At 41.4% G+C, this 14,630-nt stretch overlaps 1 protein-coding gene across 1 annotated transcript in view; it reads left to right on the top strand.

Annotated features, from left to right (window-relative positions):
* The window catches only part of LOC149942823 (uncharacterized), a 51,163-nt gene extending 36,554 nt beyond the window's left edge, over nt 1-14,609 (top strand). The window contains exon 2 of the mRNA XM_090177380.1: nt 10,034-14,609. Coding sequence (XP_090033506.1) covers nt 10,126-13,617 — 3,492 coding nt within the window. The 5' untranslated portion in view covers nt 10,034-10,125 and the 3' untranslated portion in view covers nt 13,618-14,609. The remainder of the gene's footprint in view (nt 1-10,033) is intronic.
* Nucleotides 14,610-14,630: the final 21 nt, after the last annotated feature.

Raw genomic sequence — 14,630 nt, 5'->3', positions numbered from 1 at the left:
CCACGCGCCTTTATCGACGAGGAGAGGACTTTGGCGTTACCGCGTTTGACGGTGGCTCCGTCGGGAATCTCGCGCGAGTCTGCGGACCTTTAAAAAAGGTTGTCTTTCCGCCGCCTATATTTCCCAGGAGAGACCCCCGTATGCCGCTAACGTGGAGCGGGAAAGACTTTTCCGATGACGTCGCCTCTTTTATACGGATATATTTGTAAGCCCATCTTCCCTCTGAATTCTTCCTTGGTTTCGCCAAAGCATATTTGTTCAATACGCTTCTCAATCCTATACATGGTTGTCTCAATTTGGTTGAACTGGGAATTTTTCCTAAAATCCTGTTAAAAACGGAGTTTAGTTTATAATAGTATAAAGCTACGTTCACACTTACCCCTAAATTCGCTTCGTTTAGATAACTGGTTTTTAAAATTAACGTGAGAAATCGCTTCGTGTTGGTTCGGGAAGCAACTCGTCCAAGTCGGTTCGCTTAGAATCGCTTTCAAAACGACAAGGCGGGGAAGTAAAATTGCTCGTATTTTCAAAAATAATGGGGATAAAATTCTAAATATTGTCAAATAATATTACTATATGTATAGTAAACATGATTAACTAATTGTTTTGGGATAAATTTTAGTATTTTCAAAATTCTAGTCATAATTTGAAATGGCGTTAAGCCTTGGCTATAAGCGAACCGGGGTGAAGCGATTTCGCACGTGTGAACCAAGAATTATCGTAGGCGGTCAAAACTGGCATTCAAACCGTCCTAAACTGGGTTTTAGGCTCTAGTGTGAACGTGGCTTTAGAGTGGCGAACTAATTTTAAAATTTCACCATCACATATTTATTAATTGTTTTGCTCAAAAAAAAGGTCAATAGAAAAATAATAATCAGCTCACTGCTCTTCGTAACGTCTACGTCCTACCTTTCACGAGACATACTTCGTAAAAGAGACAATGACTTGTGGAAGGCAGGACGGATGCGAAACGGATAGCCAGTGTGCGCCTAGCCTAAGTCAAAACCCCTTTAACCAGTGAGGAGAGAATTTGCAAACTCAACGCGGAAGGAGAAGTTCCGAGTTTGGCACCCGGTGCCACAAGTTGGGATCGAACCCGGCTCCTCTTTCTGTGAGTCGAAAGTGCTAACCACTCCACCATCACACCTTATTTTTGTATAAATACTTGGAAAATTATTAGTTTGATACGAAATTTAATAACGTTCAGCTAAATAATGGGAGTTTGCGTTATCACATTTATTTTCCCCGGACTCCCTGATTGTTACAGTAGGTGGTTTCTTTTCGCTTGTTCCGGGATTTCGGAGTAGGGTAAGAAGAGTGACACTATGACGTCATTTTACTCCGATTTTGTGGTGGCGAATAGTTCGATTTGGAGTAAAAACATTTTTCCAAAATGGTGGCCTGTGGCCTTTTTAGCGGATTAATTCTGGCTAGCAAACGACAAATTCTGATTTACTCCTTTACACCTCCTTTTCAGCCCTAATACTCCGGAACAAGCGAATAGTTTATGGGGCGTAGTAATTATCATCCCCGTAATAGGCGAATAAAACATTTTAGGGTAAAAGGAGTACACTTTTAGTCCGAGAACAGGCGAAAAGAAACCACCTAGTGAAACCTAGGAGCAACAAAGACAAGGAGAACGCAGCTATCCTTTAAACACGCTAACGCAGTGTTGTGTACAAATTTCATTGGACGAACCTTTACGCTGAACATTTTACGGGCGGGGGGGGGAAACAATTTCCGAATTTTCCCCTTTCGACGGCAGCAGGCGCTAAAGCGTCTAGCCAATGAAAACTGTACACAAGAAAATGCACGACTTTTGGCATGTTGCGTTCTCCTTGGGTGGAGTGCTGTGTTTGTTGCTCCTAGGTGAAACAAATGTTTGCGGATTCACTAGTATTTTCTAACTACTTGATCTTTTTACATATTGATCTATATTTGGCCTACAAACGCCTGTAAAAATGTTCCAACCGCAGTGCACCTTTGTCCAGGGACGAGTCGACATTTAGGATTTAGGAGCGGAATATTTTTTATCGTGAAATCAGACGATACGTGCTTTGATTAAGAGAGAAAGGCCGAAATTTGGGATCCTTTTTATACTGTTTATGGGAGAAGGGGGAGCGGCGAGTCTATAGGCCGAAGGGGGCCCGCCGGGGTATTACAGAGACGTGATCCGAGAGCGTCATTTGCTGGAAGATCAAACATCGCGGCTCGTCTTTTTTATTTTGGGAAGAGAGATCTTGGCCCCTCCCGTTTTTTGGGGAGCGGACCTTTATCCGCTGTGTCCGGTTTCCGCTTCTTCCGCCCATCGCCTAGCCTAGATTTGGACCTCACCACGATGGCTGGACTCGCGATTTGGAACTCTAGACGCGCTAGACCGGATGTTACTTCCGGTTCCTTCCTCTCGCTTCGGTGTCATTTCCGGGCTGGGACGCGGAGGGTTATTATACTTATCAGGATGCCTATCTTTATATATTTTCTATTCATAGCAGTTAACCCAATTTTAATAATACAGCAATATATTCGTGTGATGAAAATGATTTGATTCCGGTCTAAACGCGCCGTTGATTCACTGACTGAGATAAATATTGATTTGCTCTCGCGGTAGAATTATTTGGTTTTATCGTGGATTGATTAAAGATAAAAGATGTACCACTGACAGAAGCTAAATCTAAAAATTCTGTTTCTTCTCCGGGTAGAGCAGTGGTTTTCAGCCTGTGATGGCTCCAGAGGTTCCGCCGAAACATTTAAAAAAAAATATATAAAAATTAAATTGCAGAACGTTTTTCTTGTGTATATTGATATTCGGAAGAATAATCGACTTTCTACACAATAAAATTACTTTATTTAAAAATCTGTAAAGCACTACATGTTTCGACGGGCACTCACGTCGTCGTCAGGTGCATAAACAACAAATTTCTAACCTAGTCTACTTCATATTTCTGATGTTTTGGTTAAAAAATTGATAATTCTGTAGTTTCGTTTATAAATAATTATAAATATTATTATTATAAATAATAATTTATTTCTTTATAATTAAAAAATTAGTTTTTCAAACGCGGGGAGCTTTGCCCACCGACCCCTGGGATAATAGCTCATTCCTAAAATTTCAGGGGTTGAAAACCACTGGCGTAGAGTATGATAAACTATCCTTTTGCAATAAAACGGATCGGATTTCTTCTTTTAATGGAACATATTATTGGCTACTGCCGCTTTTAAATATATATTTCTTAAATGTTCAGTTACAAATTATAACTTTTTATTTTCGTATTACAATAAAATTTCTTCGAATTCAAATCTAAAAATAATAGTTTCCCTTGAGCCGTTTACGACATAAACATTCAAGTTTATTTTCCTGTGGCTTGAAAGCTATTAGTATTTGTCATTCTTCGCTCGGTTATGTAAATGAGGTCGCGATAATCACCTCGGGAGAGGCATATATTAGTACGAATACTCTAACTAGTACTGCTCTCTCTTAGAAGCGACATCCACTTATTGATTCACGCGGCCCAAAAAAACGAATTGAATAAGAAAGCAAGGTCGCCGGGGGAGAAATGATGTATTCCGCGGGTGGGAAGAAGGACGTAATGGCCGAGGGGGGAATTCGGTAATTGGATAAAAACATTCTTCCGACTGAGGCGCTAGTGGCGTTAATAAAAGGAAACAGTGACGTCATCAAAAGGGTGGTTTTTAAAAGAGCGGAGAGAGTTGTCATCGCGGCCCGAGGGGAAACTAATGAGTCGAGACTGAAAGAAAATATTCTCGCGTTGTCATGGAAACGTCATACCGACATAAAAGCTTTTCCCGCCCTCCCATCTTCCTTCGGAACGGACGGAGGGAGAGATGAAGAAAACGTCCCCTAAATATCTCGTCGCTTTTCGGAAATTCCATCTTATTTTCGCATTTTTTTTGGCGTGTGAAAAGGGCAAAGTGAAAAACGGATTCTATGTTCTAATTTCAACTCCAGATTTTTTTACTTTTTAAAAGTACAATTTTTGAAACGTTGTTTCTGAATGGAACTTCAATTGTTGTAGAAGGCAATTTTAGTTATATTATTTAAATTCGTAACGTCTAACGGATCGAAGACTTGAATTAAAACAAAATCATTAGATTGTGATTTTTTTACTATTTAAATACATTATCGTTAAAGTAAATCGAGTTGACGCGTGAAGTTCTATTAGCGTGGTACAACGACGCAAACGATTTCCAACAATTTCAATATTTTCCATAAAAATGTCATTTAATGAAAACGGATAGGTGTTTCTACGATGGAATTGTCTATTTCGATAACATTCTTACAAAATCTATTTATTACATTTCTATTAGAATTTAATAATTTCAATCATAATTTAATCATTAATAATAAAAATACTTGTATCATTAATAATTTAAAAATACGTTTATCGTGAATAATTCAATAATAATTTTATCATGAATAATTCAATAATAATTTTATAACGAATAATTCAATAATAATTTTATAATGAATAATTCAATAATAATTTAATCATTAATAATTCCATCATTACGATTTAATCATTAATAATTCAATCGTTACGATTTAATCATTAACAATTCAATCATTACGATTTAATCATTAATAATTCAATCATTACGATTTAAAAATTTTAATATCATCGGCTCATCTTAATTACAACCTTATCATTTTATTACCAACATTTTATTTTAATTACGATCCAATAATTTTAAATATTGTCTTTATATATTAATTGAGCTCTAATTTTTTAATACTTTTAACTATGTTTATTCATTTTAGTAACGATTTAGTCATCATTATCACGATGTAATATTTTAAATTAGTAACTTATAATCTTTTCATTATGACTAATCTGATTTTAAACATTTTTCCATTAATAATCATTCAAAACGTTTAAAAAAATGTATTAACAATGAAATCAGACAATTTTCCGAATGTTCTGAATAATCCAGCAATAACTTATGACCTCTCTTTATTTAGTGTTCGTACGGGGACCCCGACCCCGACCCCGACTGTCGCAAACTAAGTCGGGGTTTTCCATTTTTCGGGGTTATGTTTTTGTAGTGTAATTTTAAATTTTCGCGCCAACGCACCCCGCTAAAATCCTAAAAATGTATAAAATATATAAGTTCCTTTTCTCCCTTTTTTCGTGGGCGACAATAGAATGATCCGAATGACCTTCGGCTGATGCCGCTGAAGTAGTTCTCGCTCGACGCTTAACTCCGACTTGAGTAGCTTTTTTAAATTTTAGTTTCACTTTCATAATTTCCGTTGTTTCGGGCTCTCTCAGTCTCAGCTAAGGAGTTACAACGTTTGTAAATAACTTGTGAATTTATGAAACAACTTACTTAAACAATTGCCTAAGCTATAGACCTCTAGGCTCAGTAAAATTGGGTTATTTTTATAATTTTTCTATTCATAATAAACTCAAAGAATTTTCCATCCCCGACCCCGACCCCGACTTGTTTTTCGCGGGGTTAGACCCACCCCGACCCCGACCCCGACCCCGACCCCGACTTTATTTTGTCCCCGTACGAACACTACTCTTTATTGGTGGTTGACCTATGAACTCGCGTTTAAACTGAACGTAAATGGACAATATATCGTTGATTGTATCAAAACTTCGAAGCAGCTGTAACAAGCCTAAGAGTGCATGCGCGTTGGTTTTTTACTGCTTTTCCCGCAGTACATTTCGTAATAGAAAGTATGCAGATTGAAAGAAAACCGTTCTTTTAATAACCAGTCTAATACATCTCAACTGCATCCACCAGCGGCTTTAAACATTAAAAGATATTTTTTCCAGTTCATTTTCTTTCAATAGCGGTCCTTCTTTCTTGCCGTATTTTTTCGCTGTTGAGAAAACCTAGAATTCGATGCAGGTGTTTAGGACAGGTATGAAAAGCTCCTACTCGTCGGCAGCCCCTCAGCACGTAGTAAACGCCTAACAAGGCTGAAGGAAGATTTAAAGGGGGAGAACGGGATACGCTTCTTTTGTATAGATTTGAAGAGGGGAAGCCCGCCACGCGGAGCTCTCGGGGCCAATGAAGCGGAGCGACGGGGTACTTTGTCATAGGGAGCTCTAGCCTGGCCTTCCTAGCGCTGTCAATTCTGACTGACTCGGAAAAAAATGATCAGTTCGGCTCAATGCTAGCCGAACCGTGTAGTGTGTTTTCTATAAAGTAGACGAACGCTGGAAGGAAGCTGGAGTGCGATATAGAAAAGCTTTTATTCAGTTTCCATAGGAACCGCATCATTTCACCGGCCCTCCCCTCTCTCAATTTCATCTCGAACATCGTCTCTTTCGTGCCAAACTCCCGTTATTCTCTCGCTACGTGGCTTCTTTGAATTTATCTCGTTTAAATAATGTCCTGGGATTCCACCGTTCTGGCCCGCTACGTTTCATTTCTAGCTTGATCTAAAGATTCGTGTTGACCCGCCTTGTTTGAAGTTTTGTACGCGCAATTATTTAGAAATATATTCAAAGGGTGGATTAAAACCTGTTGTGGTTTCGCGGGGTAATTTTTATAACAATGTTCGAAAACAGGAATCCATACCTCTACTTGTAATGCTTATCCTGCCGTATCGCGTAAGGTAAGATCCATAGAGTAACCCACTCGCGTAGAGTGGAAGGCCCTATGGAAGCGCATGAAACAATAATCCTATAACGGTTCCAGCGGCGGCGATCGGAAAACATTTCTGTGGGGGCACGAGCAATTATTTTTTTATCCAAAAATCCATATACTTAAAACTTAAGCAAGAAAATGTACAGCTCGAAATTTTTCTTACTAGATATACATATATTTTTTAAAGTTGTTCTTTCTAATATCTCATCCGTCCATGAATACATTGATAACAAAAGTTAAGTCGATATCTTTAGAAAAATATCCGTGTACATGGATAGATAATTAAGCCTTTCTTGGCCAAATACATTACGAAGGTATTTTAGGTAAAAGAGGGTACATGACGGAGCGATTTTTTGTTTGGACGAATCTATCGAAATCAATTTTACGGTTATATCATCTTAATGCTACTCGCATCTGCAATCTCAAAATAACTTCTGTAAAAAGACTGAATTCGGACCTAAATAAATGCAGTGAGATTATAAATTTTTCCCCGATTGCTATTTTTCTCAATTTTATTTCTATTGGGGCTCTGCCCCAGTTTGTTTTTCCCTGTGGGGGCTCGAGCCCCAGAGCCCCCACAGGATCGCCGTCGCTGAACGGGTCAGCTTGTTTTCGAGGCGTGAATAAATATAGTATGAAGAGCGATGGTGTGGTTTTTACATTTTTAGAGTATTAACTGACTTTTTATCCAGATATTATACATTACCTTTAGGCCACCTTGTTTATTTCACGCCTCGGAAACCAGACGTTGCGTACGAAAAGTGTTAACAAGTTTCGCTGATAGCCTTCCACTCTGTGAGTGGCTTACTCTATGGTAAGATCACTCTGACGGCCTACGACAGAAAAAAATCCCCTTTGCGCGCGCTCCCCTCTCACGTTGTTGTTTGTTAAGTTAACATAGTGAAGTCAAAAAAACCGTCAACCACATAGAGACGAAAATCTGCCGCGATAACCATTCCAAATAGAGGTATGGATTCCTGTCGAAAACATTTTGATTTATTTTTAGACCATAAAAATATATTAAATTTTAAACCTGTGATTAAAAACATTTATATTGAATGTGAGATCTTCGTATATTTTGAACTTTCCGAGTTTCACGTTAAATATAATTTAATAATAAATAAATAATAATAATAAATATTTAATAATTAAATAATGCGAATTTTTGTAGAGGTCTTATTCAGTATTCATTTTTTAAACATTTCATTAATATCATATGGAACATAATCACTTATAAGTATGCCATAAAAGCATTTTTATAATAATAATAATAATAATAATCAGCTCGGCTAATACCCAAAGCACCACCTTAATGAAACCTTGTTCACGGGATATGACGCCAATTACGTCACTTACCAGTCCATGGCGGAAATCGGGTCATCAGCTTTATAGAAGAGAAACGGAAGTTAGTAGTGAAGCTAATTTTAAAAACGCGCGGGGAATTCCTTGCGCGTTTCTAGCTTTAACAATCTCTAGTTCAGTTCGTGCCTAGCGATCAAGTGGTTTCGTTTCCACGGTAACCTTTTCAATAGCCCAAGGATTATAAGAATTTTTGCATTGTTGGGTCCCCTTATTGGATGTTCCACGTGAAACAAGGTCTCCTTGAACTGTTTTCTATGGAAATGCTATTTAGGGGCAGACTTACGAGTGATTATGTTACATATGCTAAGACTAAATATTTAGCTGAAATAGTACAAATGTGTCTAAAAGGTAATTTTAAAATTGTTGATTAAACCTATTTCCCAAAAAGTAGACAATTTTATATTTACCTTAAAATTTATGTTCGTAAATTTTTCTTACGTAATGCTACTCGGTGGAATTATTAAAGCTTGACAACCCCTTTTTTAATTGTAATAAATGCACTTTTATTTTTAAATAACTTCACTTTTTTTGGGAAAAGCATAGACTGTTCTTTTTATTTTGCGTGGCCTCAGATTCGATTCGCTTGGCGAGCTAAAACCCTCGGGATACGAAAGAACAACCCTTAATGTCTTTCTCTTGATCATCGATGAATTAATGTAATTTCAAATTATCATTTTTTCTCGGCACCAAAAAAAATAACATTTCCCCAGTGCTTATTCGCCTGATATTAATCTGTTTTATACACAATAAAAAACTACGATATCGGCGGGTACTTTTTGCCAGTATATTCTTCATCATTTGCAGCCGCGAATTTCTAGCCCGCGGATCTTTTATCTCGATAATTTAGCTTAGCTCGTTTTTTCCACACGCGGATTCCACCGAACTAAATCGATACGAAACTCCCTTGGTTATAGAAAAAAGCGGTTATGGATTGGGTTGGGAGGAGCCGCTCTAGTATTAACAGACTTCACTATTGCTTTGCTTTTTTTATCCCTCGACTCGACTCTGCCGTTTTTATGGACTTTCTCTAAAGCGCAAAAAACTCTTAACACGCTTAATTATCTTCGACATAGTAGCTGCCGATCGTTATTCGGGGAAGGGTTAAAGATTGGTACTTAATAAAATTCCGAATTATCAGACTATGGGCTGATCGCGGCTCTAACGAAAGTAACGTAGTAAAGAAAGTATGACGCAATTTTTAAGTGATAGACTGGTTCGCCATTGACCATGTAAATCATTAAGTACTAGTCCTTGGATCTGTTAGGTAACGATGACCGATAACGTGAAATTTACTAAATTAACACTCGTTTCTTTCCGAAACGGTTTATTTTCGAATTTAAGCGAATTTAAGATTATCAATAACGAAAATCGTTCAGTGTCATACTTACTCGTATTATGTTATTTATGATATAGAGATATTAACGTTGTGAAGTCTTTCTAATCGCGACACTTCGTGGCTGTAGATTTAATCGTGGTTGGCCATTATTGCGGGATATTAGTTTCTCAATAAGCAACAAGTCAGTCTCGTCATGGCCACTCGCCGTGGCTATTAAAATGATACGTGGCCAGGGGGGGCATATTTTGTAAAATATCGAACGAGATTTCGGTTTCGATAACCGGACAGCCTGGTCGAAATTTTTACAGAATTGGTTGTTGAATTTCGAAATCGCCGGGAGTAGTGGCTCACTACTGTAATCGCAGGCGTCCGGGAGGCAGAGTTTGTGGAAGGCCGTGTGAGGACGACCACTAATCCCCCAACGGGTGGTTGTCATACTTCCGCCACGGGTGTCCCAACCCTATCCCCAAGTATCCCCCCGTTGGCGTGGCCGTAACACATATCTCGCACCTGATTAATCAAATGGACGAGCGGACTGTATTGTCCCACCCGTCACAATGGCTCATAACGAGCTTCTAAAAAAAAATAAAAAATTCGAAATCGAAATCTCTTGAGTTTTCGATAAAAACCTGAATTTCGTTTGTTTTAATTTTATATCCTATTAACTGTTGGTCAATTGACTTATATATTGATATAAATATTTTTTTCTTTTAGTATCGACATCCTTTCGACTTGAATGCATTTGGACATTGTGACCAGCATCGGATCTTCGCATTACGGAGTGTATTTCTCGGCATTTGCGAAAGATGGGTTCCCTACTTCGTTTAAACGTGGCTGCTCTCATCGCCGTCTTGAGTTGCTTTGGCGCCGCAACTTCGACTTCCACCCTCAAAGATCACTCGCAATACGCAACGACCGCTGCCCCGTTGTCGTCAACGACTCTACACTTACTCACGAACTCTTTATCGACTTCCTCTTCCGGTACTAATGGCGGCAGTGGAGACGGAACGGAAATAATCGGGACGACGTTCGGAAGCGTCACTCCATCCTCGGATGACGAGCGCGCGACCATTCCGTCGTTTGGCAGTTCGGATCCGCCGATGACGCTGGAGATTACCACAGACTATAACGGCGGTAGAGCCACGGTCACCGACGACCCTCTTAAGACGCGGGAGTTCCCTAAGACGACGGAGAACCTATTGGTTTTAAGCATCCCTCCGTCCACGGCGATACCTCTCAAAGAATCATCTCGGACGACATCTCCGGAAACGAACAAACGAAAGAAACCCGGAAGGAATCGATCCAGAACGGGCGGCACCCACAAGAAGATACCTCCGGATAAAGAAGGTAAACATTTCGACATCGTGACCAGCAGTACCACCGGAAAAGACGGTATTTTCTTCACCTCTTCGACCGAAAGCGGCGAGAAAATGATCATCCCTACCAGCGGACAATTAAACGACAATCCGTGGTTTCACGGTAGCGGAGAAGACGGCTCTTTCTCGTTTGGACGTGGCGGCTCCGTTCGCGAAGAAGAGAAGCGCAAAGCCACCGCGAACTCGCCGGAGCCCAAGGTTGAACCTTTCGTGAGAGGTTTGGGAAATCCCGATTGGGTGGAAGCCAAAAAGGAATGGGGTTTCGCTTGGCACCTTCATATCTTCGCGACGGGACCACTATTTGCGGCTTTGGTCTTTTTCGGTTGCCTCAATCTTCTCCGAGTCAAAGCGTCAACCAAACTTTTGGGACTTGGCTATTACGTAACTTTGAATCTTCTGGTGGTATGCGTCGGTCTGCTGAGAGCGGTTTTTCTGCTGTTTGACGGGTACAACTCCGGCGGTCGCTTCCCTCCGCCGGTTCTCTGTTGCCTCTTCGACCTCGTCCATCCTTGTCTCTCGGCCGCCTTGGCAGTCTTGTTTCTAGCCCTGATTAAAGAGACGAAGGTGGATCGGTTCCCGCGCTGCGCCAGAAAACCGGGAGTGATCGCGTCGGTCATTATCATGCACTTCGCGTTGACTTTGACCGCGGACGTAGTGGCCGGTTTGACCATCGAAGAAAGGAGCTTCTTTCTGGCCGGAACTCTCCTTCTCATCTCGCGCGTCGTCTTCGTCGCTTGGACGGCGCTGTCGGTCCTCAGTTTCTTCGTGATCTTCAAACGAACGCGCAAAGCGGCTTTGCGCAAACAAGGGGAAATGATTCGAGTCACGTTCACCAAACTGCACATAGATGGCGCCAGACTACCCAAAAAACTGCCGAAACCAACTTTGGCGCTCTCGGTTAACGTCGCTTTGGCGGCGGCAGTCTTCGGGGCCGCCTTGGCGCTACTCAGAGTTCTTGGGGTATTCTTCGTCGAGGGTATCCCGTCTTCGAAGGAAGACACGGTGGAACCGTGGCCCTGGTGGGGCTACCATTTCGCGTCGCGAGTACTCGAGCTAATACTGTGCTCGGCCGTGATATTCGTGGCCTCCCAACCAGTCAGGAACTTTGAGACCCCGGAAGTGTCGGAACGCGACTCAGATTCATGGGTCCCGCGTCGTTTATCGCGATCTTTCGACTTTCGTTGTTGTTGTTGTTGTCGCCGGAAAGAAGACCCGGCAATTGACTTAGACGACTCTTACGACGCCTACTTCAATCACCACCTGGTTCACTATAATAACCGCGGCTTTCGAAACAGCGGGTTTAGTCACTCTCTGGAAGCTCATCACCGAAGATGGGACGGCCCTAGAACGAACTCGTTGCCCCCTCCTTTCGATGGAGCTCGCCCCGGTGACCAAAGCTCGTCATCGAGAAACCAGGAACCTCCGACGGGTAACGGTAATAACGGCGGTGGTGGCAGGGAGCATTCGACAATGCCCGTTCAACGCCTGGCGACGGTGGCGACGACCAATCCAGTTTCCGACAAACCCTTATCTTCGAACGGGACGGCGACGCGCCATATAGTTTCCGGTACAGGTCGCTCCAACAGGTTGGTTTTGGAGAATATGGCTAGTATGGTTCCTCCCGCCGTACCTCCTCACGGCGTCAACGCGAGCTCGGATGGTGGACGAACCAATTCTGGAAGCCGACCGACTTCGATGCTCTTCAAAGACAACGGCTTCATACGATTTCGCCGCGAAGACGATCCGGAGCAGCCGATGGAGCTGAGCGACGAAACGACCGAGGAGGACGGTGGCAGCAGCGTCAAAGACGGGGATTCGGTTTTGGCTCAAGCGGGTTCCGGTACCCATAGTCTCTGCGAGGCTGATTTTGTTCAAAGTACCCTCTCGCCGTTCTTTCAACACTTCGGAGGCCATAATCACCACCACCATTACTCGGGACCGCCCAGAGTGAAGCTCTTTAGCCGCTGTAGTTTGGATACGCTGGACAATAGTAACGGCGACGCTTCCTCGGAACAGTTGAGCAACGTGACTTCTAAGAATGGACACTCCATCGGCGCTCTGGACTGTCACTCGAAGCGACACGGTAGTACTTGCAGTTCCGAAAGCGCCGCCAATAGCTTCGACGTCACATTCTATTTACAAGGACTCTCCAGGCAAAGTACTCCGGCTATCAGGAGCGTCAGTCCTTTGGCATCGGCCGGCGGTTGTCGCAGGTTCCACGGGGTGCCCACCAACCTGGATCTTGGCAAAGATCTGGCGAGTCGCGGTGGCGTCTCGGACGGCGGGGGGGTAAACGTGTCCTGCGGCACCGAGGACATCACTCCCGATTCGGCCGTCTTTATGGACTTGCACTTATCGGAAGTCGATGACCCGGAAATCCTTAATCCTCCCGTCGTCGGCGAAAATCTCGCGCGCCCCAGAGTCGCTCCCAAATCGCGATGTTTCGACGGACTTTCCACCGACGGTGATTCCCCGTTACCGCCTTGGAGTCATTCGATGAATGACTTAAGCGGGTTCGAGGTGATCCGAGGATGGAAAGCCTCGAAAACGTGGTTAACTCGACTGAAAGGCTCTTCGTTCTCTCTCAACGGCTACGAACTCTTACCGCCGTCCGATCCGGCAGCGTCGGAGAAGACAGGGGCTTGGCTGCGAAGGGTTAACAGCGACCGTTGGAAGAGGCCGCTCTACGGGACAACTCAACACGGGACTTTCGCTTCGCTGTCGGACGTGGCCAAAGAGAGAGGGCGCTTCTTCGACAACGGAATGATCGCCGGTGATAGTGGTCTTCTGGGAGACTGCCAAGAAATTCGCGTGGATAGAGGAGCTCAAACGGAAGACAACTTCTCCGCGGCTCCCTTCTCGAAACTTCGCGGAAATGATGAGAAAATTACGGCTTTCAATCTTATCGAAGAACGGGATTAATGAAAATCACCAGTGACTCTGCGTTCAATTTCTAAATCCTTTGCAGTTACTTTTATCTAAAGCCGTTAATTTGTATAGAAAAGATAACTTAACCTTATCCTTGAATTGAGATCTCGAGAGGCGAATCTTAGCATATCTTAATACCGCACGCCGGTTAAAATTAAAAAAGAAGAAGAAACGTTTTACGTTTCAATCATTCCAAATTTCCATTACAATGACGTTGTTTGAATCTTACAATTTTTTTTTTTTTCAAATAAGAATTGTAAATACGAAATTGTACATATTTTTGTTGAAAAATTTGAGCATATCAAGACGATTATTTAAATTTGATTAATGGTAATTTTCTTTGCACAGTAGTTTTAAATATTTAATAAAAACAGTAGTCTTAAATATTTAATAAAATCATTTAAAAATAATTGTCAGGAAAAGGAAGTAAGTCTTTCGTAGGCTTTGGATTAAAATTAGACAGGCTAGAAAATATTTTAGATATATACCAACTTAAGGGGCAGACCGATATTTATCTTACGCTTTAATAGTAGAACAAAGAAGTTTAAGAATAACTCTTACATTTCTTCAGCCATTTCGGGTTCCCTTTCACCTGCTATATAGTTCTGATAGTGGTTTTGGAAGTTAAAATTAGGCTCGCGTTGTAAATAAGACAGTGTTTCCCGCTCAGTATTACCAATTCTCTCTAATGGTCTATTTATAGAAAACAATAATGTGCGTCGAATGCCAAAGAGAAAAAAGAAAATGTACGAGAAAATGATTGTAAAAAAGCATAATAATGGATACCAAAAAAAAGATTCATGTACAAAAACTAATTATATTTGAAACATACAAAAAAAAAGACAATATTTGACGAAAATATTTATTCTAGTCATTAAATCTGTAATTCTATATTTGCGTTTCAACCCGTTTGTGAATAAAATAAATTCAGGGTATTTCCTTAACGAAAAAGGTATTTAATTCTTTAATTAAATTTAATTAATGGTTTAACCTGATTATTTGGAAAA

The sequence above is a fragment of the Leiobunum rupestre genome, chromosome 6, assembly GCF_980474605.1.
Source record: "Leiobunum rupestre chromosome 6, qqLeiRupe1.1.hap1, whole genome shotgun sequence".
NCBI lineage: Eukaryota > Metazoa > Arthropoda > Arachnida > Opiliones > Sclerosomatidae > Leiobunum > Leiobunum rupestre.
This window is presented reverse-complemented; position numbering and strand designations above follow the sequence as displayed.